Here is a 23,153-nt window from a genome sequence, read left to right as displayed (position 1 = left end):
ATGGGCTGAGGTAGAACAAATGCAGATTTGGGGGGCTGTTGGAAAGTGTTTGCTTTCTGAACTCTTCTCATGCCTATCTGCAAAGCTACACCAGATTGTTGACCTCCAGGGCAAGCTGCCAGACCTCAGTTTTTCGGTCTTGGCTTGTGAGCCAATTGTATTGAGGCTTTTTTCTTTGGAATCACAATTTTAGCCACTGGATTTAATTTAATTTTTGCATTTGGTACATGTATCCCAATAGCCCTAAGGTCTATGGAATGCTTTTGATAAATTGAATAAATAAATGCATAGAGAAGTATTCTTTGTGTCCAGAGATGTGGGGACTGGCAAGAGGTTTTCCCATACATATGGATATGAATGAAGAGGCCACTGGGAAATCTGTGGTCTCTGTCCCACTGACTACACACTTCAATCTGTTACATGTTGGCTAAAAACACCACCCTTCAGCATGTGCCATTGCTGTTTATTGCTCTGTTAAATTCACAGTTGGCCCCTTGGTCACACTGATTACTGAAAGGTTTTGTATCATTGCCACTTCCTTGTTACCTGTTCTGGCATTGTTTTGACTGGCTGGCACCTTAAGAGGGGTCCATGTTCCTCCCTAAAGGACAGTCCTGAACCTAAATCATAACATAAACCTGAGCATCTCTCCTAAAGGTATCAAGGCTTTTATGAAAAGTTTTGAAGGATCAATACATTCTTGTTGCTGAAAATGCCCCAGATTTCATCCTAATTCCTAATGGGTAACATCTGTTCATTCATTGACCATTCAGGATTCTAAAGGCCCAAATTCACATAAAACTCCTCTTGGTTTCAGTAGAACCTATGATGGCTCTTCAGTCCTTGTCATGACTTAGTAACAGTATGTCTAGTGGTCCCTTGAAACAGCTCACCCCTGACACAATATAGTGGAAAGAGTCCTGGACTTAGAATCAGGGGAGAATCCTGGCTGGGTTTGTGACTATTGGCAAACTATTTTGTCTCTTTGAGACCATTTCATTATCTGTAAAATGGAGATAAAACTACTTGTATAATCTTTATCAGAGGGCTATTATGGCACCTTGGTTATCTTTCTGTCCATTGAGATGGCTGTGACATAGTCCATGAGCACAAACTTTTCCTAGCATTGCATTGAAAGAACAGAAGAGAAGTTTTAGTGTGGCCCAACTTTCCCCCATCTTTTGGGATAAGTTGTCATGTAAAGTACCCACTCTCTGAGAACCATGTTTTCTTCTGATTCGTGGAACTACAAAGAATTTCTCTACATGTTTCCAAAAGCCCTTATCCTATTTGTGTGAAAAACAATCTGGTGTGACTACAGATGTACCTTTTATAGAGAACACCTGGTGAAGGGACAATAGATATACAATAGAATGAAAACTCCTTGAGTTCGGGGCATTTTCATCTTTATGACTCTAAGAAGGTGCTTAATAAATGGTTGCTGAACCTAAATGAATTGAATTGAGCTGGCAGTCTATAAGCCCATCTTTCCTGGGATGCTTTAAGCAACCTTCTCATAATTTTAAATATCCATGTTCAGTTCCCACCTCTGGGTGTGTGAATCCTAAGAAAGTCACTTATTTAACTTCTAAGGCAACTTTCTAAGTCTTAAGTTGAAAAATAATTACAGGTCAGCATTGGTAGAAGATTTTTTTACTAGAAATTTCCTTCACCTATGAAATCACAGATCTAGATTTAAAAAAAAATGTTAGTTGGGTCTCAAACCTACCTGGGTTGCCCCAGGGTCTTTGCTTTCCATATAGGTTCCACAGCCAAAAGTTTCCCCTGTGTCTAGTTTTTGGCTCTGTTGAATTTCAAGTAAGCCCTCTGGGATTCCTCTGTCTTTGTATTATAGAATCATTATTTAATTTTTGTATATTTCTATCTAGTCCTTGCCCTTTTGTTGTTCCTTCCCCAAAAGTTGTACCTCCCAAGGGAACCAGTGGTATTATGCTTCATTTTACAGGTGAACCAACTGAGGCAAAGAGAAATTATGCCATCTGCACAATTTGTGTGAAAATTTATGTTCCAGTTCTATTCCCTACTATCCTTATCACCTTGGCCATGTTTTCCTAGGTTTCAGTTTTCTCTTCTGTAAAATAAATAAATTAGGCTAGATAATCTCTAAGGTTCCTCCTAGATCTAACATTCTATGCTTTTCAGTTACTGGAAAAACCAAGATCAACATCAGTCACTTTAATCAACAAGCATTCATGAAACACGTACTATGAGCAGTTATCGAGTTTAAATATAAATAAGGTGAGGTGCCTGACCCTCTAGGAGCTTATAGTCTAGCAAATTTCTAACTTCTAGGTTCTTAGATGTTTGTTGCTTCTACTGAACCTTTATATACAATCTCATTCTGAGTCTCCAGATAACATTCCATGGATCAGACATATCCCAAGGATCAAACGAGGATCTGGGATTCATGGTCCCTCAACCTTCTATCAACATAGGGTCCCAAGATCCTATGGTATGCTCTGTGAACTGGCTGCTGTCATCTAATGCCTTTCAGAACAACTCACTAGCAGCTTCTGCTAGAGCCTTCCCCCTGAAGGCTACCTCTCACCTATTCTGTATGTATCTGTATGTACTTGGCTGTTCATTCCCCCCATTAGAATGTAAGCATTCTTGAGGACAGAGACAGTTTCTGCCTTTCTTTTTATCCCCAGTTGTCTGGTATATATGTATATGTATGTATATATGTGTATGTGTGTGTATATATAATAGATAGATATGTAGATAGCTGGATAGGTACATAAACAGACAAATAGACAGACAAATAAATACATAGATCCATAGATAGAGAGATGGATAGCTAGCTCTATGGTTGGATGAACGGATGGACAGATGGATGGATGGATGGGTGGATGGATGGATAGATAGATGGATAGATACATAAATAGACAGATGGACAGCTAGATAGATGGAAAGAAGGAAAGGAAGGAAGGAAGGAAGGAAGGAAGGAAGGAAGGAAGGAAGGAAGGAAGAAAGAAAGAAAGAAAGAAAGAAAGAAAGAAAGAAAGAAAGAAAGGATAATTGCATGTTTGGTTGATGATTGGTTTCTTGATTAATATGTCTCCTCTCACAAGCTCTTCTGCTTCCCTCCTAGCCATGCCCATCATTCATGTTGCCACCTTGTGTGATATAAATCTGCTTGCTTGGATGAAACAGCACAAATGTAATCTCAAACTATTTCCAGGGCCATTGTTAAATAGAAAACAAGAGACTGAGGCAAAAAGAGACAAGTCAGTAGTACTTACAGTCTCAGTCTTAGCCTTCACATATTGTGTGTTATTTTTAATTCTTTAAAAAACAAACCTTGCCTTCCATCTTGGAATCAATACTGTGTATTGGTTCCAAGGCAGAAGAGTTGTAAGGGCTAGGCAATGGGGGTCAAGTGACTTGCCCAGGGTCACACAGCTGGGAAATGTCTGAGGTCAGATTTGAACCTAGGACCTCCTGTCTCTAGGCCTGACTCTCAATCCACTGAGCTACCCAGCTGCCCCCTTGTGTTTTTTTTAAGTAGCCTGGGGGCAGCTAGATGGCTCAGTGAATTGAAAGCTAGATTTAAAGACAAGAGTACAAATCTGACCTCAGACACACTTCCTAACTGTGTGACCCTGGGCAAGTCATTTAACCCCCATCGCTTAGTTCTTATCACTCTTCTGCTTTAGAACCTATAGACAGTATTGATTCTAAGACAGAAGATAAAGGTTTTATTTTCTTAATAGCCCATACCCAAATAAATAAATATATTTTAAAAGTGGGTCTCGAAATGATCTCTTTCCATTTCCTTTGCCCCCATCTGCCTTGAAGTTATCTCATCTCTCTCTTCCCTATATTCCTGTAGTATGTATTGTCTGTATCATTCATTTGACCCTTATCCTGTCTCTCCCCAAAGAGATTTTAAACACCTTAAAGGCAAGAGCCATTATGTCTTCTATTTCTTTGTATTCCTCCACATTCCTTTCCAATAAAATCAGAGGTTTGAATAAGAAGGTCACTTAGTCCAAACCTCTCATTTTTTCAGATCAGGAAACTGAGGTTCAGAGAGTTAAAGTCACAGGGTGCTTATAAGTGCTTAATAAAAATTAAATTGATATCTCTAACCATTGCCCAGCTTTCCCCTTTCCCTTAGACTTTTTCCCCACCCTCAAGAAAAAAAGGATCCAACTCTTAAAAAAACTCACCTTTTCTTTTGTTCTGAGCACCATTGCATAAGCATTTCAAACCTAGGCAAGAAATCCCAGAAAATGTCTCATCAGAGCTTTTATTTCCAGCCTATAAACAATTTTTTTGTTTTGTTTTGTTTTTGTTTTTCATGTTTTTTTAAGGCAAGAAGAAGAATCTATTTGCAGGAGGAATTGTGGTTTTTATGGTGGGGTGGGGAGTGGGGAGTCAAATAAAAATAAAAACAGACAAGTGAAATGAGCTGAGCTTTGCCTCTCTCCTCTCTCCTCTTTTCTCTTCCCCACCCACTCTACCCACCCCCTCCCTCCTCACTTTCTGTTTTCTTTTTCATGCCAATGACTAAAAGACTATAATTTAAAAACTGAACTGGCTTTTCCAAAGCCATAAGGAATGTACATCTGCACGTGGATTTTTCCATAAGAAAACTGTCCTTGTCTTTTGGCTCTTCTAGGCCAGAAACAATGAGAAAGTGCAATGGGATGAGTCTACCCATGTCCCTGACTCTTACTTTAATTTGTCTGAGGGGCTTGGAATGGGGTAATTGGGAATGGTTTTTGTTTCATTCTGTCAGGCTGGTGTTTGATGAGGTTTGTGCACCATTTGTTCCAATGGTTTTTATGGTTTCTTTTGTTGTTCAGAGAAAGACTTTGAAAGTCAGAGTTCTGTGTTCATGAAATCTTTTGCCATTTCTGTTGAATGTCTTAATGGATCTCTATGTCCCCTCTGTTATTTTCTGTGATTCTAATCCCTAATAAACCTATTCCAGTGAAACAAAACCAGAAGCCCTGACCTTTTATCTCCACCATTCAACCAGGCACTTCCTGAGTATGATTTGGAAGCCAAGGAGATGTCTTTCAAGAAGTTCAAATGTGCGACTTTAGTATTATTACCCCCTGGTTAGGTTAAAAAGAATGGCAAAAACTTAGTTTTTCTTAATTATTTTGAGTCTATGATATATTCCAAGGATTTTCTGTAGTGCCAGAGAGAGCGGTGCCCCATGCCCTTCCATCCAGCCATTCACTAGTCAAATCATCTGTCCATTCATACTTTTAACCTCTTTCCCTTCTTCACCATGATTACCACCAAAAATACCCTTTACTGTCTTCCAAGGGGGAAAAGAAGTAACAAAGGAGATCCAGGATATTGTAACACATCATGTCATGTTCACAATACACCAAAGACTTAACTGGATGAAAAAACAGTGGTTCTTAGGAGAAATGGAAGTCGTGAAGCTCCACCATCACTCCTCCTCAAGAGTTTTGAACTCAACATTTCCATTTTTTTTTCCACTTCTGGGTCAAAGATCACCTATGTAGTCAATAGGAATAATCTTTATGATTTCAATCTATATTTTATATGTGTACAGTTTCTCTTCTGAGCAAGTCTATGATCATCTTGAAGGCTTAGATCTCTCAATATCTCTAATATCCTATTGAGCACAGTCACGGTTAATAAAAACTTGGTGAATTGAATTGGATAGAGAAAGCTTTTATTGAGCACTTCTTCTGTGCCTGGCACTGAGCTAAGCCTGAGAATACAAATACAAGCAGACAGGTCCTACCTTCAAGAAACTTACATTCTAAATGGGAAGATAACACATAAAGGTCAAGTAGAAAATGGAGCAAGTGAGAGAACTCACCAAATAAGATAGCAGCATGGATGGTACTATGGGTATTAATAAGTGTCCTGTGAGGATGTGGAAGAATAAAAAAAATAGTTGAGTCAGGATTAATTTAAATTTCTCCTGTTAACTGTAATAATTAAAATGGGTTTGACAAATATAAGAATTTTAAAAAATTATTGCGGTTGCCATTTATAAAAATTAACTCAAGCCAAAATGCTGTTAGTAGCTTTAGTAGCTTTATTACAGCAAGATAGAAATAATAAAGGGGGAAATGTAGGAAGGAGGTAGAAGACATTGCCTAGCTAAATACCCTATAATTGCTGCTTGGAAGAAATCCAGCTCAACTCCAACAAAGGCTCCCTTGGGATTTCCAACTAGACGAGCAGGAGAGTCTCAGCCTCCAGGTGGAAGTCTGTGAGAGTATCTTCAACCCAAGTGAGTCACCAAAGCGTAACTCCTTGAGCCACCAACAATGAATCCAAGACAGAATTCCTCCAATGCAGAAGTCCAACGCAGAAGAAGTGCCATGCAGAGGAATCCCTCTTTCAGCAAGAGTCACCAAGGCAGCAGAATGAAAAAGAATATCCTTAGCTGGTTGGCTTTTATAAGCAGTGTGAAGAGAGTTAGACTCTCTTAGTTTATTTTTAATGTAATTAATCAGCAATCTTTAATTTAATCAAATCAAGAACTTAAAGTATCCCTGTTTAGCACTTAGCTAACCATTAAGTAAGAGAGTTCACAAGTCATTAACTAAAGAAAGCTCACACCTCCAAAGCCCATTGCCCTCCCCCAGGTAATGCTAGGCAAATTGGGAGGCTGTGATTTGTTCCCATGAAGTGAGGTAGGGAAAGGAAGTAACATCTAGAAAATTGCTTTAGAAAGGCCAGCCCAGGGGCAGCTGGGTAGCTCAGTGGAGTGAGAGTCAGGCCTAGAGACAGGAGGTCCTAGGTTCAAACCCGGCCTCAGCCACTTCCCAGCTGTGTGACCCTGGGCAAGTCACTTGACCCCCATTGCCCACCCTTACCAATCTTCCACCTATGAGATAATACACCAAAGTATAAGGGTTTAAAAAAACAAAAAAAAACAAAACAAAACAAAACAAAAAAAAAAGGCCAGCCCAAGGATTCATTCATTCATTCTGTGTTGGTGAGCCAGGCTGAAGGCAGTCACTTTTTCTGAACTCTTCCTGGGCTGGAGCATTCTGTGCTGGAGAGGTTTGCTGGGTGAGTGACTTGGGTTGAAGGAAAAGACTTGTGTTGGTGGATTTCTGGCTGAAGATACCACTTTGACTTCCGTGTGGAGATTGGTACTTGAGGGAGCCCTTGCTGAGTGCTGAGCTGGACTTCACTGGAGTAGCACTTTGGGTGGTAGACCAGACCATTCCCTACCTTCTTCCTACATTTCCCACTTTAATATCTCTACCTTGTTGTAAATAAAAGCTGCTAACAGTCGTTTTGACTTAAGGGCTAATGTTTTATAATTGACAACCACAATCTTCCTTTTAACTCATAAATATTTTGTCAAACCAACTTTTCGCCCTTATAGCAATTTTCTCCATGCCACTTCCTGTCTCTCTGGTTTCTAGTTCCTTTCACTTTGGGCTGGTCTATCATATCTCATGAGCCAATCATAGTCTCCCAATTTGCCTAGCACTGGGAGGTGGGGGGGGGGTCAGTACTTGTGGTCTTTTAGGATTAACTTAAGTGTCAATGACTAAGTAAGTGTGAAAGGCAGGGACTCCAAGTTCTTGATTGATTAAGTTAAAATAAACAAAAAGAGTTTAAATTCTCTTTCACATAACTCATGAGATAATCTTTATATCAGAACTCTGAAGAAGCATGACGTCTGTTTTCTCCTATTTTTAAAAGTAATTTCTTTTTTTTAGCCTCAGTCATTTTCTATTATACCATTCCCCACCACTGAACCTTCCCTTATAACAAAGGAAAACAATTAAGTAAAACTGACAATGAAGCAAACATAACTGGCACTCCCCACCTGTAGTCCATTTAGCTGTCTACCAAGAGGAGGCGTATGTTTGATTCCCTAAACTGAGCCAGAATTGTTCATTGCAATGGATTTGAGTTTAACTATACTTTTTAGTATTCCTGTCAAGAAATATTTATTTTGATCCCATGTGCTAGACTTTTCATTTACTTTTTGTTTTCATGTGGGTATTGCGAATATGGTTCTTTTGTTCCTACTTTCTTCTCTTGATATCACTTCATACAAGTCTTCCCATGTTTTTCTGAATTCTTCATATAAATAATATTACATTCTACTAATGTATCACAATTTCTTCAGCCATTCCCCAATTTGGCAGCCACTTCATTGTTTTTCTGTTACAAAGAGTGCTATTAGAAATAAGTTTTTACCTTTAGCATTTTTATTTCTTTCTTCACTTCTTTGGAATATGTTCCCAGGAATGGGCTCTGTAGGAACAAGGTCGGTTTCTCATAATTTTTCTCAAAAATTTCAAATTTTTGAATAATAATTGAAGTAATTCATAACTTAACCAATAAAGTGTTATTGTGTACCTTTGCATAATCCTTCCATTTCCAACTTCCATCTTTCCTCATCTTAGCCAATTTGGTGAATTAAGTTACTTTTATTTGTCTCCTCTTCCTCCTCCTTTTTACTTTTATTATTATTATTTGTAGCATTTTTCATATGGTTGTTGACTTACATTTTTTTATCTAAAACTATTGTTCAAATCTTTTAACCATTTATTTGTCTGAGAATGGCTCGTGATTGTGTGTGTGTATATATATATATATATATATATATTTCCTCTTAATCTTGTTTTACACTTTTATCAAAAATATTTGAAGCAGAGTTTTCCTCAGTTAAGAATTCTCATTCTAGCTGGATTGACTTTGTTCATGCATTATTATTTGAAAAAATGTAATTTTAAGGTTCCTCTATCTGCTATTTTTTTTTATTAGATCCTTCTTATGATTCAGTCAGAAGAACAGGATGGAACAGTAGCATGAATTCAGGCCTCACCAAAAGTAAGTAAACTCTTTTTATTTGTAAGGAAAAATAATTTTTTTTCTGGGTTTGGGAGGGATCAACAGAAAAATTTGGTGTAAGAAAAGAGAAACAAAGTTAAATTGTTCTATTGTAAAAGCAGCAAAATTAATTATGACTCTTTTGATTGCTAGTAATGGCCAACCTCAACAGACAAAGATTTTCATTTAGTCATTTCATGATTACATTTGGGTTTGCTAAAAGGAGTAAGCTGAAGCAGGGAAGAGAGATGTTAGAGAGGAGCTAAAAGAAATCTGTATCATTGATTTGTCCCTATAGGGGATAAGTAATCCTTTGGGAAAGTCTAGACCTCATCTTTCTGGAACAAGAAAAGAATGCAGCAGGCAAACCCTTGAGAAATGGTATTCTGCTCCACTGGTCAATAGGCTGCTTATAGGCATCATGGTGTCTTCCCATTTAGTGGTGGGAGGATAAAGTTAGAGACTAAATACAGAAAAATGATTCCTCAAAAGGAATTACTCCAAATTAAGTAAGTTCAAAAGTCAAAACTCCTGACTTTGATTATAGTTCTATATTCCTGGCTGCTAGAATAATTACCTATGAAAAAGTATTGGGATAAATACTAGACCTATGATTTCACTGGTTTAGGTCCCTTCTCTACAACTTATTGCAGTCTGACCCTTAAAGAGTTACCTGGGACACGTAAAAATTGTGACTTGCTAAGGTTCATACATCCCATTTGTAACAGTGTCAGGAATCAAACCCAGGTTTTCCTGGCTTTAAGGTTGGCTCATACCGCCATGGTATCAAACTCAAATCAAAACAGGAACTCCTAAACTCTACCTAAGAATCCCTAATGATGGCTTATTATTTTAGAAAACTATGTATAAATATTATCTATGTTCTATCATATTTTACTTATTTTTGTCAAATATTTTCCAATTACCATTCAACCTGCTTCATAGAGTGTTGCGGGGCATGCTTCACACCTCTATACTATATTATACCTCCTCTCATCTTTTCCAAAACACTTTATTTTCTCTATTGAAGCTATTCTCCTAGATGGTGGCTAACAAAATTAACCTCTTTCCCCCTATGGATCTGCCCTGATTATATTCTTTTTCTTTTCTCCTTATTTCAGGTCCTCCCATTGGAGGTGCACAAAACATGAATAAGAATACTGAACAGCAACGACCCCAACCAGGTAGCGTATGGTGATTCATAAATATCAGCCTACTTCTGCATGTTTGCTATCGTTTCAACATAGTCAGCTATAATGACGTTAAACTATATTCTGCATGTGTAGACACCCATATTCCAAAAATCATTTTTTAGATCTTAGCACTTAAATACCAGAATTGGCCAGAAAATACATAGAAGACCTTACTTAAAAAAAAAAAAAGTATGCATGTTGTGACAGCATTGTGAAAAATGAGGAATAGGAGCTTGCCAATAAGATTTCAGTGAATAACTGAAAAAACTAAAACTGGTATAGAATCATAGCATTTTAGAACTGGAAGAGACCTTCAAGATTATCTATTCCAGTTTTCCAACCAATGAAAGCATCCCTGACATCTATATTCATCCAACTTATTTGTGTATACTTTTAATGACAGAGAAATGGTTCATTCCATTTTAAAAATAGCTCTATACACCAGAAAGTCTTATATATGTATAGTATATACTATACATATATAGTATATATATATATATATAAACATGTAAATACCTATGAATATAATACACATATATATTTTCCCTTTGGAGATATATATACATACAAACTGTGTACACAGGTACATGCATATATAGTAATATATAGTATACATGCTTGCACATACTATAAACTCTCCTTCCATAGAACAGTTTCCAAGTATTTGAAAATAGCTGTTAGTTCCACTCCAACCAGCCCTACCACCACCATCTCAAGTTGCTGTTTTTGTTTTTTCAGCATAGCTTATTTGTTCTGGTGGAAGGAAATTATGAATGTGATTGTAATTTCTAAATATAGAACAAAAGAAAATAAACCTAAATTTTGATAAGGAGGGGTTAAAATAATTTTACAAGGAAGAAAAAGATTTTGCTGATTATGAGAATTGTGAGACACTAAGAAGAGTCATTAAGGTAATTTGGAGGATCTCCTAGTTAAGAAAATGTTAAAACTAGTTGCCAGAAATGGTTTAGTTCTAGCTGTGTGTAAATGTAGAGAGGAAGAGATAAAGTGACCTATATGGTTTTATCTAACCCCAGGGTCCTATACCTGATAGCTCATTTTTCTTACTATAGCCCACATTTTTTGCACTACTTGAAAAGAATATTCCTAATTTATGTAAAGATGTAATGCATCACATTCAATCAACCCTAAACTTCCAACCTTTCAGGGCTTTTCACAACTAAGTAAAAAAAAAAAATATATATATATATATATATATATATATATTAAAATGACAGAAATCTCAAAAAGGATGGGCTGATAAGACTGAGCTCCAAACAGTAGCTAATATTTATGTTAGTCAGCTAATGTTCTGTCTTCAAATTTGCCACATGTTAGAGTTGTTTATTGATTGGATAGTATCCCATAATTTACACGGCAAATTCCTTCCTAAAAGATTCATTGGACATTCTGGAACACACAAAAATGCATGTTCTACAGAAAGGAGTCCTAGGGTTACCATTTTTGGTTGCAATTTAGCTACTTTCTGAGCTATACCTATAGCACCAACTACATCCATTGTACCAACAGCTCTACAGTTCTCAGGAAAACTTTGCAAAACTGATTTACTGGCTCCCATATCGACAAGAAGATCATAAATCTGGTCTCCAATAGTTACAGACACATATGGTTCTGTACTATTGGGAGGTTGGAAAGTTTCCAACACAGGAGCTAAAGTAGTAACATCAGAACAAAGCTCAGCTATTTCCTGTCCATCCAAGTTAACATTAGAATGCAAACCCTTTATTTTATCTATTAGGAACCTAAGGTCTCAAGCTAGTATTAGAACCTAAATGTCTGGACTACTGTGACCTATCCAAAATATCAGAGGAATAAAGAGAAATTTATAACTGTGTTATTGCTAAATTAGAATCATTAATGACTAGCAATTATTAGATTTTTCTTAATGCTGTTAATGAGCAAACTTTTCATTTATTCATATAATTACTATAGGGCTAAATGTTAGCCAGACCTTTTTTTTTTTTATCGAAAGTTAGCATTAACCAGAGCGGGGAATAATAAATTAAGTTGGAAGTGGTGATATCCTTAGCGCCATCCTTGTTTTTGCTGATGTACAAACCACAACTGACCATTGTCTAGAAATTTGAGGTCTGCAGAAGAAAGTAGAAAAACTTCCTCAGATTAAGCTCTTTTGTGAGAGTACAATAAAACTGTAAACCTGTAGGACTTAAACTTATGTTTATGACCTAAAAAAAAAACTGAAGCAAATGTTCTTTGGTGTTATTTGCTTAGATCCCTATCAGATCCTGGGCCCAACCAGCAGTCGTCTAGCAAACCCAGGTAAGTTACCTTGGTCTTCGCCCCAGTTCCTTCTTTCTTTAATGGTCCAAAGCTCAGAAGAAACACTGGGCTCCTTGTCCTGGGTTCAAACACATCCACCTGCCTTGCTTGATAATATACTGACCTCAGCTTGTTCTTATCATGGATAAGGTGGGGAGGGACAGAAGGAAAGGGAAAAAGAAGGAAAGGGAGGCAGACACAAAGAACTGAAGGGAAAGAGAAGAGTCAGGGAGTTGGAAGGACCAAATCCTTTAATCCATTAGTAACATGCTTTAGGTTAAGCTGTTTAGACAGAAACTAACAGCACAGTTTAGCATATTAACCACTGAATTTCAGAATAATGAGAAGTAGTCAAAATGAAAATTCTGCTGGGGAAATGACATAAGAAGCCAAATAGCACTTTCTTCTCAATTCTTTCTACTCATGCAGAGGTATTCTTTAAATAAAGCATTTTAAAAGACTCTATTTGATCTTAGAATGTGCTATAGGAGCAGCTGGCTTTATGCAAGGTACATAGACCTGAAAAGTTCTGTCTGAATTAATCTCCTCCTGATTTGACTCATTTTAAATGTACCAAGGAAGTTTGCCTTTTTAAGCAACCCTTGGATTTCCCTTAGAAAATGCAAAATTTTTTTAGTGCTAAAATTTTTTGTTAAATTGACCTTTTTTGTAAATTCACATTGATGAGTACCAACAATTTTTTTTTTAAACCCTTAATGGGGACACAAATTAAAGTTGTTGGGGGAGATGTTGTATGTGGTATTTGGTTTGGGTAGCAGGGTTACAAAACAGTTTATCTTTGTAAAGTATTTTTCACTTGGGAAAATATTAAATTTAGTTCCATTCCTTAAATGAATATGAAATTAGAAGAAAGCATTTCAGAGTCACTGGGCACCAGGACTGGAATGGGGAATTAGTTTGGGACTGAAAACATACTGCAGATTATCCACAAAGCAAGTGACTTGTTCACAGATAATAGGGAATTAATTCTTTCACTATTTTACTCTTTCTTTAAGTTTGAATGGCAAAACAAAGGCTGGAGCTTCTCCTTCCTTTCCTTTTCCCTCTGCCTCTTGCTACTGCCCCTTCGATTTCTGCTACCTGGGACAATTACAGAGGAAGAATGCATAGGCATACTTAGAGGATGGGCCTCATGGGCCATGTGGGCCCAGAACTCAGGGCCCAAGACACGGATGTGTCCAAAGAAATTCTCTCCCCTCGAGAGTTCTGATCTTGGTCATTTGTATTAACTGAAGCATTATAAGGCTTCTAAGAGAGAAATCTGCCTGCTTGGAACAAAGCTCCCTCCTAAATCTCTCAGATTTCCATTTCTGATCTCTGGGTTTTCATTTCTCTGCTGTTTTGGTTTCTGCTTTCTTTGCTCTGGCTGTCTGTGACTATACTAGTTGCTGAAGTAGGAGCTGGCCAACAGGGCCTATCTCCCACACTCCCCCAACTAAAAGCTGCTTGATCCTTGGCTAAAACACAAGCTTTCCAAATGTGCACTTGTGGTTTGTGATACTTCCTGAGAGCCTGGGGTCTTTGACATAAATATTAATAATTATTAATACTCTCCATGATGGACTGAATTCCATACTGAGCTACAAGAACATCTGGCATTTCTGCTGATTGGGCCTATTGAGATATTTAGAAGAAATTCCAGTGAAATCAGGCCATCCCCTTTTCTCTCTCTTTTCTTAGACCTTTGTCTTCAGGAACTTCTTAACCCAATGGGCAAGACAGCAAAACATTATTCTGATTACTTCTGCAATGGGCTTTAACCTAGGATGGACCTTAGTTTTATTTTAATTTTATTTTTTTAAACCCTTAATTTTCATTTTAGAATCAGTCAAATTCCAAGGCAGAATAGCTATAAGAGCTAGGAAATGGGGATTAAGTGACTTGTCCAGAGTCACACAGCTAGAAAGTGTCTGAGGCTAGATTTGAACTTAGAACCTTCCATCTCTGGGCCAGATTTTCAATCCACTGAGCCACCTAACTGCCCCCAGGCCTTAGCTTTAAGTTGTGTATTAGATATGCTTCCTCCAACTTATATAATTGCCTTCCTGCCAAACTTAATCCTTAGCCTCCTCCCCATGCAGAAAGGTGGTGTGTAAGCATTCATTTCTAGATGTATAGTTAAAAAATCTTGAAACCTTTTGCAGTACATTTCCCAGAATTCCTTTTGATCTCTCCACCACATTGCATGGTCATATTTTGTATAGTTTGCTGTAAGCACTTCCTCTTCCTCTTTTTTCCCCCACGTGCAGGGCTGAGGATGGTGGCTTTTTGCTCTAGCTTTTTTATGTTAGTTATTACTAATAAATCTTATTAAATATAATACTTGGAATATTGGTTATTAATTTTGAAACTCACATTAGTATGGGGAGATTAGGTAGATAGTAGTGAGTTCAGTGAGTTCATAATTATAGGATTCAAGAAATATTGAAGAGAATATTTGGAAAGTTTTTCAACAAAAGGACTCATTTCCTTGCATAGTACTCTAGGTGAGTTCATGCTTTCTCATGAGACTAGGTCATCCTGATAAGAGTCATATACCTGGAGTGGTTTTTATAATTTAAAAAGTTTTTGCATAAACAAAGTTAATTTATTTAGAATTAGAAGAGGAACTACAACTAGAGAAAAATAATTTTTATAATACAAAGCTTTGACATAAACAAAATCAATCTAGCTAGGATAAGAAGAGAAGCTATCCCCGGAGAGAAAAAGAAATCTTTGCCTTGTCCAAGAGAGAATGTGTTGGATCTTCTTTGGAACAATGTAAGATGGCAATATTTTGACTAACTAGTTCAAGCTGAAGGGTAGGACTTATCTTCTCTTCATTACTTAGAACCTGAACCCAGTAATTGTGAGATTGAAGAGGATCAAAGAACACTAAGGTGTATAGCAGAGAGATAATTGTCTTTGTCTTGGGTGTTGTCTTAGTTCTAAGAAAAGACACTTATATGTCATGCTTTACAATAGTATAAATCTTGGAATAGCTAGGTAGCTCAGTGGATAGAGAACCATGCCTGGAGACAGGAGGTCCTGGTTTCAAAGATGGCCTTAGATGCTGCCTACCTGTGTGACTCTGGGCAAGTCACTTAACCCCAACTGGCTAGCCCTTACCACTTTTTTGCCTTGGAACCACTCCATACTATCCATTCTAAGACAGAATGTAAAGGTTTTGTTTTTTTTAAATAAAATGTTATGAATTTTTTCCTAGATTACTGCAGTTAAAGCATTCATTCTGGTGATCTGATCATTCACAATGTCATCTACAACACTTGATTTTGTCTAGAGTTTAGTTTATTTTGTTGACCAAAGACACTTGGAGGAAGATAAAAAATCAAAACTGTCCCAACAGAAGTGGGACATCTGATTAACTGAGATCAGTAGGATATGAATGCTAGGAAATAATTTTGCGCTATTATGCATATTCATTTTTTCTACATCTGACTTACTGACCCTTGTCTGATATGACTGATATTTAAAATGTGATTTTTTTATACTTTAAGATGTTCAGAAAGCTTGGGGCATGTGATACTGAAAAATATCTTTTTAAAAATTATTAAGGAGATAATTTAGAATCCTTCTTCCTCATTTTGCTTCATATTTTCTGCATTACTTATTAATATATTTGTTAAGAACACAAATAAATAAATAAACAAATAAACAGTTAAATAAATACTTCATATTTTCTGCATTTACTTATTAATATATTTGTTAAAAACACAAACAAATAAATAAACAGTTAAATAAATTAAAAAAGAAAAAAGAATAAAAAAATTTTAAAAATTTTAAAAGAATTAAATAAGAATTATTAATTAAAAAATTAAATAAATTAAAAAATAATCCTCCATAAAGAATGTAAGCTTTCAGAGGGCAAAAACTGTTCAATTTTGTAGCTGGAGTATTTTTGTAGCTATAGCAATTAGCATAGTGCAGTGATTCCCAAAGTGGGCGCCACTGCCCCCTGGTGGGTGCTGCAGCAATCCAGGGGAGCAGTGATGGCCACAGGTGCATTTATCTTACCTATTAATTGCTATTAAAATTTTTAAAAATTAATTTCCAGGGGGCTAAGTAATATTTTTTTCTGGAAAGGGGGCGGTAGGCCAAAAAGGTTTGGGAATCACTGGCGTAGTGCCTGGTACATAATAGTCTCTTAACTGATGCTTGTTCAGTTTTAATTGAATTCTTTGCTGGTCAGAAAACCATAGTCATCAAACCCAAAGAAACAACTAAGTAATTTCTAGAAGAAGCAGAAAATACTATTCAAAGAATAAGTCACGCTTCATATGACTGGGGTTCTGGCTTTTCTTAGACAAAGATATCATTTTCTCTTATGTTTTCTTCCCTTCCTATAGGAAGCGGGCAAATCCAGCTGTGGCAATTCCTCCTTGAGCTGCTCTCGGATAGCTCCAACGCCAGCTGCATTACCTGGGAGGGGACCAATGGGGAATTCAAAATGACGGACCCCGATGAGGTGGCCAGGCGCTGGGGGGAGCGGAAGAGCAAACCCAACATGAATTACGACAAGCTGAGCCGGGCCCTCCGATACTACTATGATAAAAACATTATGACCAAAGTGCACGGCAAAAGGTATGCCTACAAATTTGACTTCCATGGCATTGCCCAAGCTCTTCAGCCCCATCCAACCGAATCGCCCATGTACAAGTACCCTTCTGATATCTCCTACATGCCTTCCTACCACGCTCATCAACAGAAGGTGAACTTTGTCCCTCCTCACCCATCCTCGATGCCTGTCTCTTCTTCCAGCTTCTTTGGAGCAGCATCACAATACTGGACCTCCCCGACTGGTGGCATTTACCCCAACCCCAATGTGCCCCGCCATCCCAACACCCACGTGCCCTCACACTTAGGTAGTTACTACTAGGACCTCTCCTCAATGGCCTTTTATCTGCCCACACACGCATTCCTCATACTTCCTGGGATACTTTGGACTTTGAAGGCCGTAGGTGGCCTTGAAGACAAAAACCAAACTGGATGTTCTTTCTTGTTGGATTGAACCTTTTTTAGCTGTTCTTAAAAAAAAAATGTTGGTAACTTTTGCTTCCTCTACCTTAAATAGAGAGATGGATATTTCTATTGGCCAGTATTCCAGTTTGGATTCTCAGTCTCCTGTCCCATTTTAGGAGTTGAACATTCAGGTTACTGGAACGGTTCTAACATATATTTTATGAAAGAAACAATAAAATCCCCTTTTATTTTATGACCCAAAGCTGTTTATCAAAGACACAGGTCCCATCAAGGACCTCATGAAGATCATTATAAAAAGGGATCATGGACTCACTGCTCACGAAACCAGGCATGCACTGGTTTGGAACTTTAGGGGAAAAGGGTGGGGTGGGAAGCATTCAGGCCTATGCTAGAAGGATCTGATGAAGAGCATTGCTAATTTGACAAGTGGATGGCAACTGGAACACTAGCTGAAAGGCTAGTGAAGTTTTCACCCAACTGGAATTTTTTTTTTTTTTAAAGCACGTATGCGTATGTGTGAGTGAGTGTGTCTTGTTAAAGAAGCCAAGGGCTTTGCAAAAGCCCATCTCACTGTCTAATGCCCATTAGGCAAAGCATTTTCTCTGGGAGTAGCCGAGATCTGAATCGGGATAATTTTAATGCAAGCACAGACATTCCTGAAACTTATAAAGGTAAATGACTAATTAATTTTTTTTTAATGGATGACAGTAGGTCCCAGAACTTGGAAAAGTTGTAGGGATTTTGAAACATAATCAGATTCGCAAGCGCTGTGCGTTTGTCAGAGCGTCATTCCAGGGTCAACAAATCAGAAGGCAACTTACTGTATAAATTATGCAGAGTTATTTTCCTATATCTCACAGTATTAAAAAAAAAAGTTAATAGAATTAAAAATAAGAAGGAAACGAGTTGACCTCGGTCACAAATGCAGTTTTTACTATCAAATTGGTTGTCTTGGTTTTTGTTTTTGTTTTTTGTTTTTTTTTTTTAATGTAATTTGTACATCTTTTGTCAATCTGTACATTTGGGCTGTTGCTTTATACTTTTTAGCTAGGTTAAAAAGAGAAAAAAAGGAGGGCGACGTATCTTAACTACGACTGGAAGGAAACAGGACATTTGAGTGTCTCTTTAAAGTGATGCACTGGTGCCATTATTTAACAAATGAAGACAAGAAAGGAAAACTAATCTGTTTAGATCATTAGTGCTTCGGTGACATTAATAAATAACAGTACTACCATAATCACAACTCTGAAAAGGAGCAGTCTTTCTCTTGCGGATAGGAGACCTTTCCTGTATTATATATGCAATATATTTTTCTGGGATATTAAATATATATAATTTTGCAGGTAATCCTTGTCCTTTTTTTTTTAACTTTTTTGTTATGCTGACAACTGTCATATGAAGAAGATGCTGTAAAATAATGTGACTAAATAAATTGTGCCTTCTCTCAAATCAAAAGTTTCCTCTTTCTTTCCTGCCTCTTTGGGAGGCTCAAAAGGCTCTCTTGGGGGATATTTTATATTATCTTCTTTCACACTCAGGAAAGCTTAAAATGAGCATAATTCAGAAGTATAAATCCCACTTTGGTGCCTTTTTCCTTCTGTGTCTGGGAGAACCCAACAATATTACCTCCCCAAATCAGAGAATAAATGTCCCCTCTCCAGGTCAGTCCTCACCATGAAGACCAATCAGAGCTCTTGAGGACTAGGATGCTGGTCAGTGATGGTTCTCTTTCTCCCTGGCCACCATTTGTTTCCACTAAACCTGGCCCAGTTTCCATGGCTTACAGCACTCTCATTCTTCCAACCAGCCCTTGAGTACAAAGATGGCACACCATAGGCAGAGTATGTACTTGGAGACTTCTCTAGTAATGTGCTAAGCTGTCAATGGTCTCTTGCACAGATTCCATTGGTATCAATAATTAACAGGGGACTATCGACACACGGTGGAGGTAGGGAGCAGGCAGGCTGTGACCATAGTATTAAGCAATAATAATCATGATCATAATAATAAAATCACAAAGACAAAACTGGAAGAGATATTAGAGGCCATCTAGTCCAACCCATTCATTAAACAAATGATGTCCAGATAGATGGAATGACCTTCCCAAAGTCATACAGCTTGCAAATGTAAGGGGCCAGAATTGAACTTAGGTCTTTCTGCCTCCAAGTCCAGGGCTTTTTCCACCAAGCCACATCATCTTCTTAATTCTTCAAGTATCTATGATTTCTTCAGTATAGGTACTCCACCACCAATGCAGACTGCAAATCTACATGACTGGATAAATGTTCTTCAAGAAGTGCTATGACCAAAAAATTCATTACCCACACAGTTAAACTGATAGAATCTCTTCAAACTTATCTAAACTGAGACCATCAAAGCATTTGAGCTTTAGAAATCAACTAGTCCAACGCCCTCATTTTATAAATGAGGAAACATAACCAAGTGAATTTCCCAAGGTCACATAGGTAGTAAGTGGCAGTCAGGATTTGAACCCATGTCCCCTGACTAAAGATAGGTACTCTTTCCACTATACCACAGCAGTCCTTGGACTACAGACATAGGATAATAGACTTAGGTTTGAAAGGGACCTCAGAAGCCATCTAATCTAGCCCCTACTTTTTACAGATTAAGAAACTGAGGTTTAGTGAAATTAAGTGGCTTGCCCAAGGAGCACATAAATACTAACTGGGAGAGGCAGGATTCGAACTCATATTTTCTAAATCCAGAACCAAATACTCTCCCAATAATATCACAGTGGTCCATGGACAACAGGCCTATATCATCAAGACTATAATTAAAACTTTCCCAGTCTGGTAGAACCTGCCAGAGCTGGCAATCATGGGGTCATTGGAGATCTCAGTGTCACCTTTATTCTATGATATATCAGAATAAGGCTTTTAGGTGGGGATACTAATAACAGCTGACATTTATGGAGTACTTTATGGTTTATATAGTTCTTCGTAAAACTTAATAAATACAAATAGTGAATGTTAACCTCGTTAGCACTATGTTAGGGTACACCAATAAGCCTACATAGCATGAATTGATGACTTGCTGATCCTCAAAATTCATCATGAGAAAATGTACTCCATTTTTCTTGGGGAATCTCTTTTTTTTTAATCTTCTAACATATCACTTAGATAACTTGGTTCTGTTTCCTTATGTTTCTAGTCTCTGTTTCCCCATTTTAAGACTCAGGAAAATCTGAGCGTGAGATGGGAAGGCATGAGATACTTCCAACTGTGACAGCATCCATGCAGGAGGTATAGATTTAAACTCGTGACCACTGAAATGGTCTTTCCTGATTCCATGACTTCCCTGAGTTACACAACTTCTTATGCTCTGTCAGGTCAAAGGACTGCCAATAAGACAGGATATAGAATGGGTGCACCATTTAGTCTTTGAGAAACATCTATATGTTCATAGCATCATTGAAGGACACCCCCCCACCCCAAGCCATATCATCCAATTCCCTCATTTTATAGATGAAGAAACTGAGACCCAAAAAGTTTAAATAACTCACCCAAGGTCACACAGGTAGTAAGAATCAAAGGTGGGATTTGAACCTACATCCTTCTTCTGATTTAAGATCCATAGCTCTTTCTACTGAATCATTTGGCAAAAACAACATTTCTGAAGAAGGAATTTTTTAAGCATTTATATTAAAGAGGAGACTCTAAGAACACAATAAATAGATGGCAGGTGTAGTGAAGGGAGTGAAGACTAGTCATCTGTCATATTTACACTTGATGATACCATTGTTGTTGTTGTTCAGTCTTGTCTTATTCTTTGTGACCCTATGGACTATTCTGTTAATGGGCTTTTCTTGGCAAAGATGCCGAAGTGGTTTGCCATTTCCTTCTCCAATGGATTAATACAGACAGAGGTGATGTGACTTACCCAAGGTCACACAACTAATAGTGTCTGAGCCTGGATTTGAACTCAGGTCCTCCTGACTCCAAGCCCAATGCCCTATCTACTGAGTCACCTTGCTGCCTCCTATGATACCATGCTGATATCATAATTATATTCTTTTTCAATTTCATGTTCAGGCCAAGTATTTTCTCTTCAACTTTAAAATCCCAAAAATATTTTCAAGGGTAGAAAAAAAAGCACATTTTTTTGCATATTATCATTAGAAAAATAGTTTCATAAGGCTGTGTGGATGCCAAAGAGGATGTAACCTTCTAAAAAGTCTCCCCTTAAATGTGAAGCTCCAGTTCTAGGTCGACTTTATAATCTTGCCCAATTTCTTACAACTTTGATCCAAGATCTTCCAGTGGACCATTTATTTACCCAAAGATTAACTATGTTTTGAATATTTAGATGATTTATTAAGATAATAACAATAGCTTACCTCTTTCATAATACTTTACATTTTTGTCCAAATTTTATCCTCCCATTATTCCCCAATGAGTTGGATAGGTATTTAATTTTCAGTAGAAAATTAAGGAAACTCAAGGGAGGTTAAGTGATTTGCCTAAGGTAATATAATTAGTGACAATCACACTAAGAACTGAGTTCTCCTATCCTAGTATTCTTTCTATTTAACCATTGCAGCCTCTATAATAGAGATCTCACCTTCACCTTCATTCTGAGAGTTGAAGCCAAGCAGAGGGTGGTAAGATAATCCTGTGACTTGGTGACAATGTAGACAGCCCTTTCCAATAATTCAAGACAAATGAAATTTGTTCTCAGGATCAGATGGTTGATCTTTCATAGGAATAACTTGGCCATTCATTAGGTCAATAGTGAAGAATTTTAGGAAGGAAGCAAGGACATATTTATTGACTACCTATTATGTGCCAGGAACCATGAAAGCACTTTACAAACATTATCTTATTTGGTCCTCACAATGACCCTGGGAGATAGGCGCTGCTATTTCTCCATTTTATAGACACACAGCTAGTAAGTGTCTGAGATTAGATTTGAAATCAAGTCTTCCTGACCTCCAGAGCCATAACTCTATCTACTGTATCATTTGGCTGTCTTGAGACTTAGAGGCATTATGGCTAAGTGGAAAAAGTGCTGTGTTCAAAGCAAGAAGTCTCTTTCTAGATTTTATAGACAAGTCACTCTGTCTCTCTAGGTCTCAGCTTCTTTATCTACAACAATTTCTCACCATAACTGACATTTATATACTATTTTATGTTTTCCAAAGTAGATACAAATTGAGTCGTCAAGTCAACAAGCTCCCTCTTGAAGGTAGGACTTTAGTTGGAATGAGAAGGAAGTCATGAGGTAGAAGTGAAGAGAGAGAGAGCACTCCAGGCATAGGATATGCAAATACCTAGAGTCTGGAAGATCAGTATTATAAATATTATATTCTTGATATTTTTAGTCAATGTGAGATGGTAAAGATGTGGTCCATTGTTGACTATTATTTGCAAAATCCTTCTTATTCCCTATTAATACCTTCATCAAGAATGCTTATGTATAGATGACCTTGAAGAAGATTCTTTGAAGATAGAAGTATAGATATGTAAGTTGGTAATTATTTATTTTTCTCAGTCATTTTTTTAAATCAGTAAGTTCTGAGATTTTTTTACATGCCTTCGGGTACCTTGTAAATCAGTCTTTCAAAACTCTCATAATTGTATTCCTTCCAACATTATATATACTTGATGTAATCCAGTTGCTTTTCCCATTTTTCTTCTCTAAAGAGGAGCATCACACAAAGGGCAATGGAAAGGTGTGCAAGAGAGAAAAAGCTGCCACATATACAAAATAAGGAAATCCATAAAGGGATAAAAACGATATCATCAAAGAATTACATGACAGAAAGAGAAAATTGTCTGGTCATATGCCAAGAGCAAGGGATGATAAAGAGAC

At 37.3% G+C, this 23,153-nt stretch overlaps 1 protein-coding gene across 4 annotated transcripts in view; it reads left to right on the top strand.

Annotated features, from left to right (window-relative positions):
* Positions 1-18,770, top strand: part of FLI1 (Fli-1 proto-oncogene, ETS transcription factor) — a 167,118-nt gene extending 148,348 nt beyond the window's left edge. For all 4 annotated transcript variants that reach the window (XM_044668330.1, XM_044668332.1, XM_044668333.1 and 1 more), the window contains exons 6-9: positions 8,761-8,826; positions 9,948-10,010; positions 12,273-12,320; positions 16,688-18,770. In XM_044668330.1, the coding sequence (XP_044524265.1) occupies positions 8,761-8,826; positions 9,948-10,010; positions 12,273-12,320; positions 16,688-17,217 (707 nt within the window). In that variant the 3' untranslated portion in view covers positions 17,218-18,770. The remainder of the gene's footprint in view (positions 1-8,760; positions 8,827-9,947; positions 10,011-12,272; positions 12,321-16,687) is intronic.
* The last annotated feature ends 4,383 nt before the right edge of the window (positions 18,771-23,153 follow it).

This window comes from Gracilinanus agilis, chromosome 3, assembly GCF_016433145.1.
Source record: "Gracilinanus agilis isolate LMUSP501 chromosome 3, AgileGrace, whole genome shotgun sequence".
Classification (NCBI taxonomy): Eukaryota; Metazoa; Chordata; class Mammalia; order Didelphimorphia; family Didelphidae; genus Gracilinanus; species Gracilinanus agilis.
The sequence above is the reverse complement of the archived record's forward strand: the minus strand, read 5'-3'. Positions and strand labels throughout refer to the sequence as shown.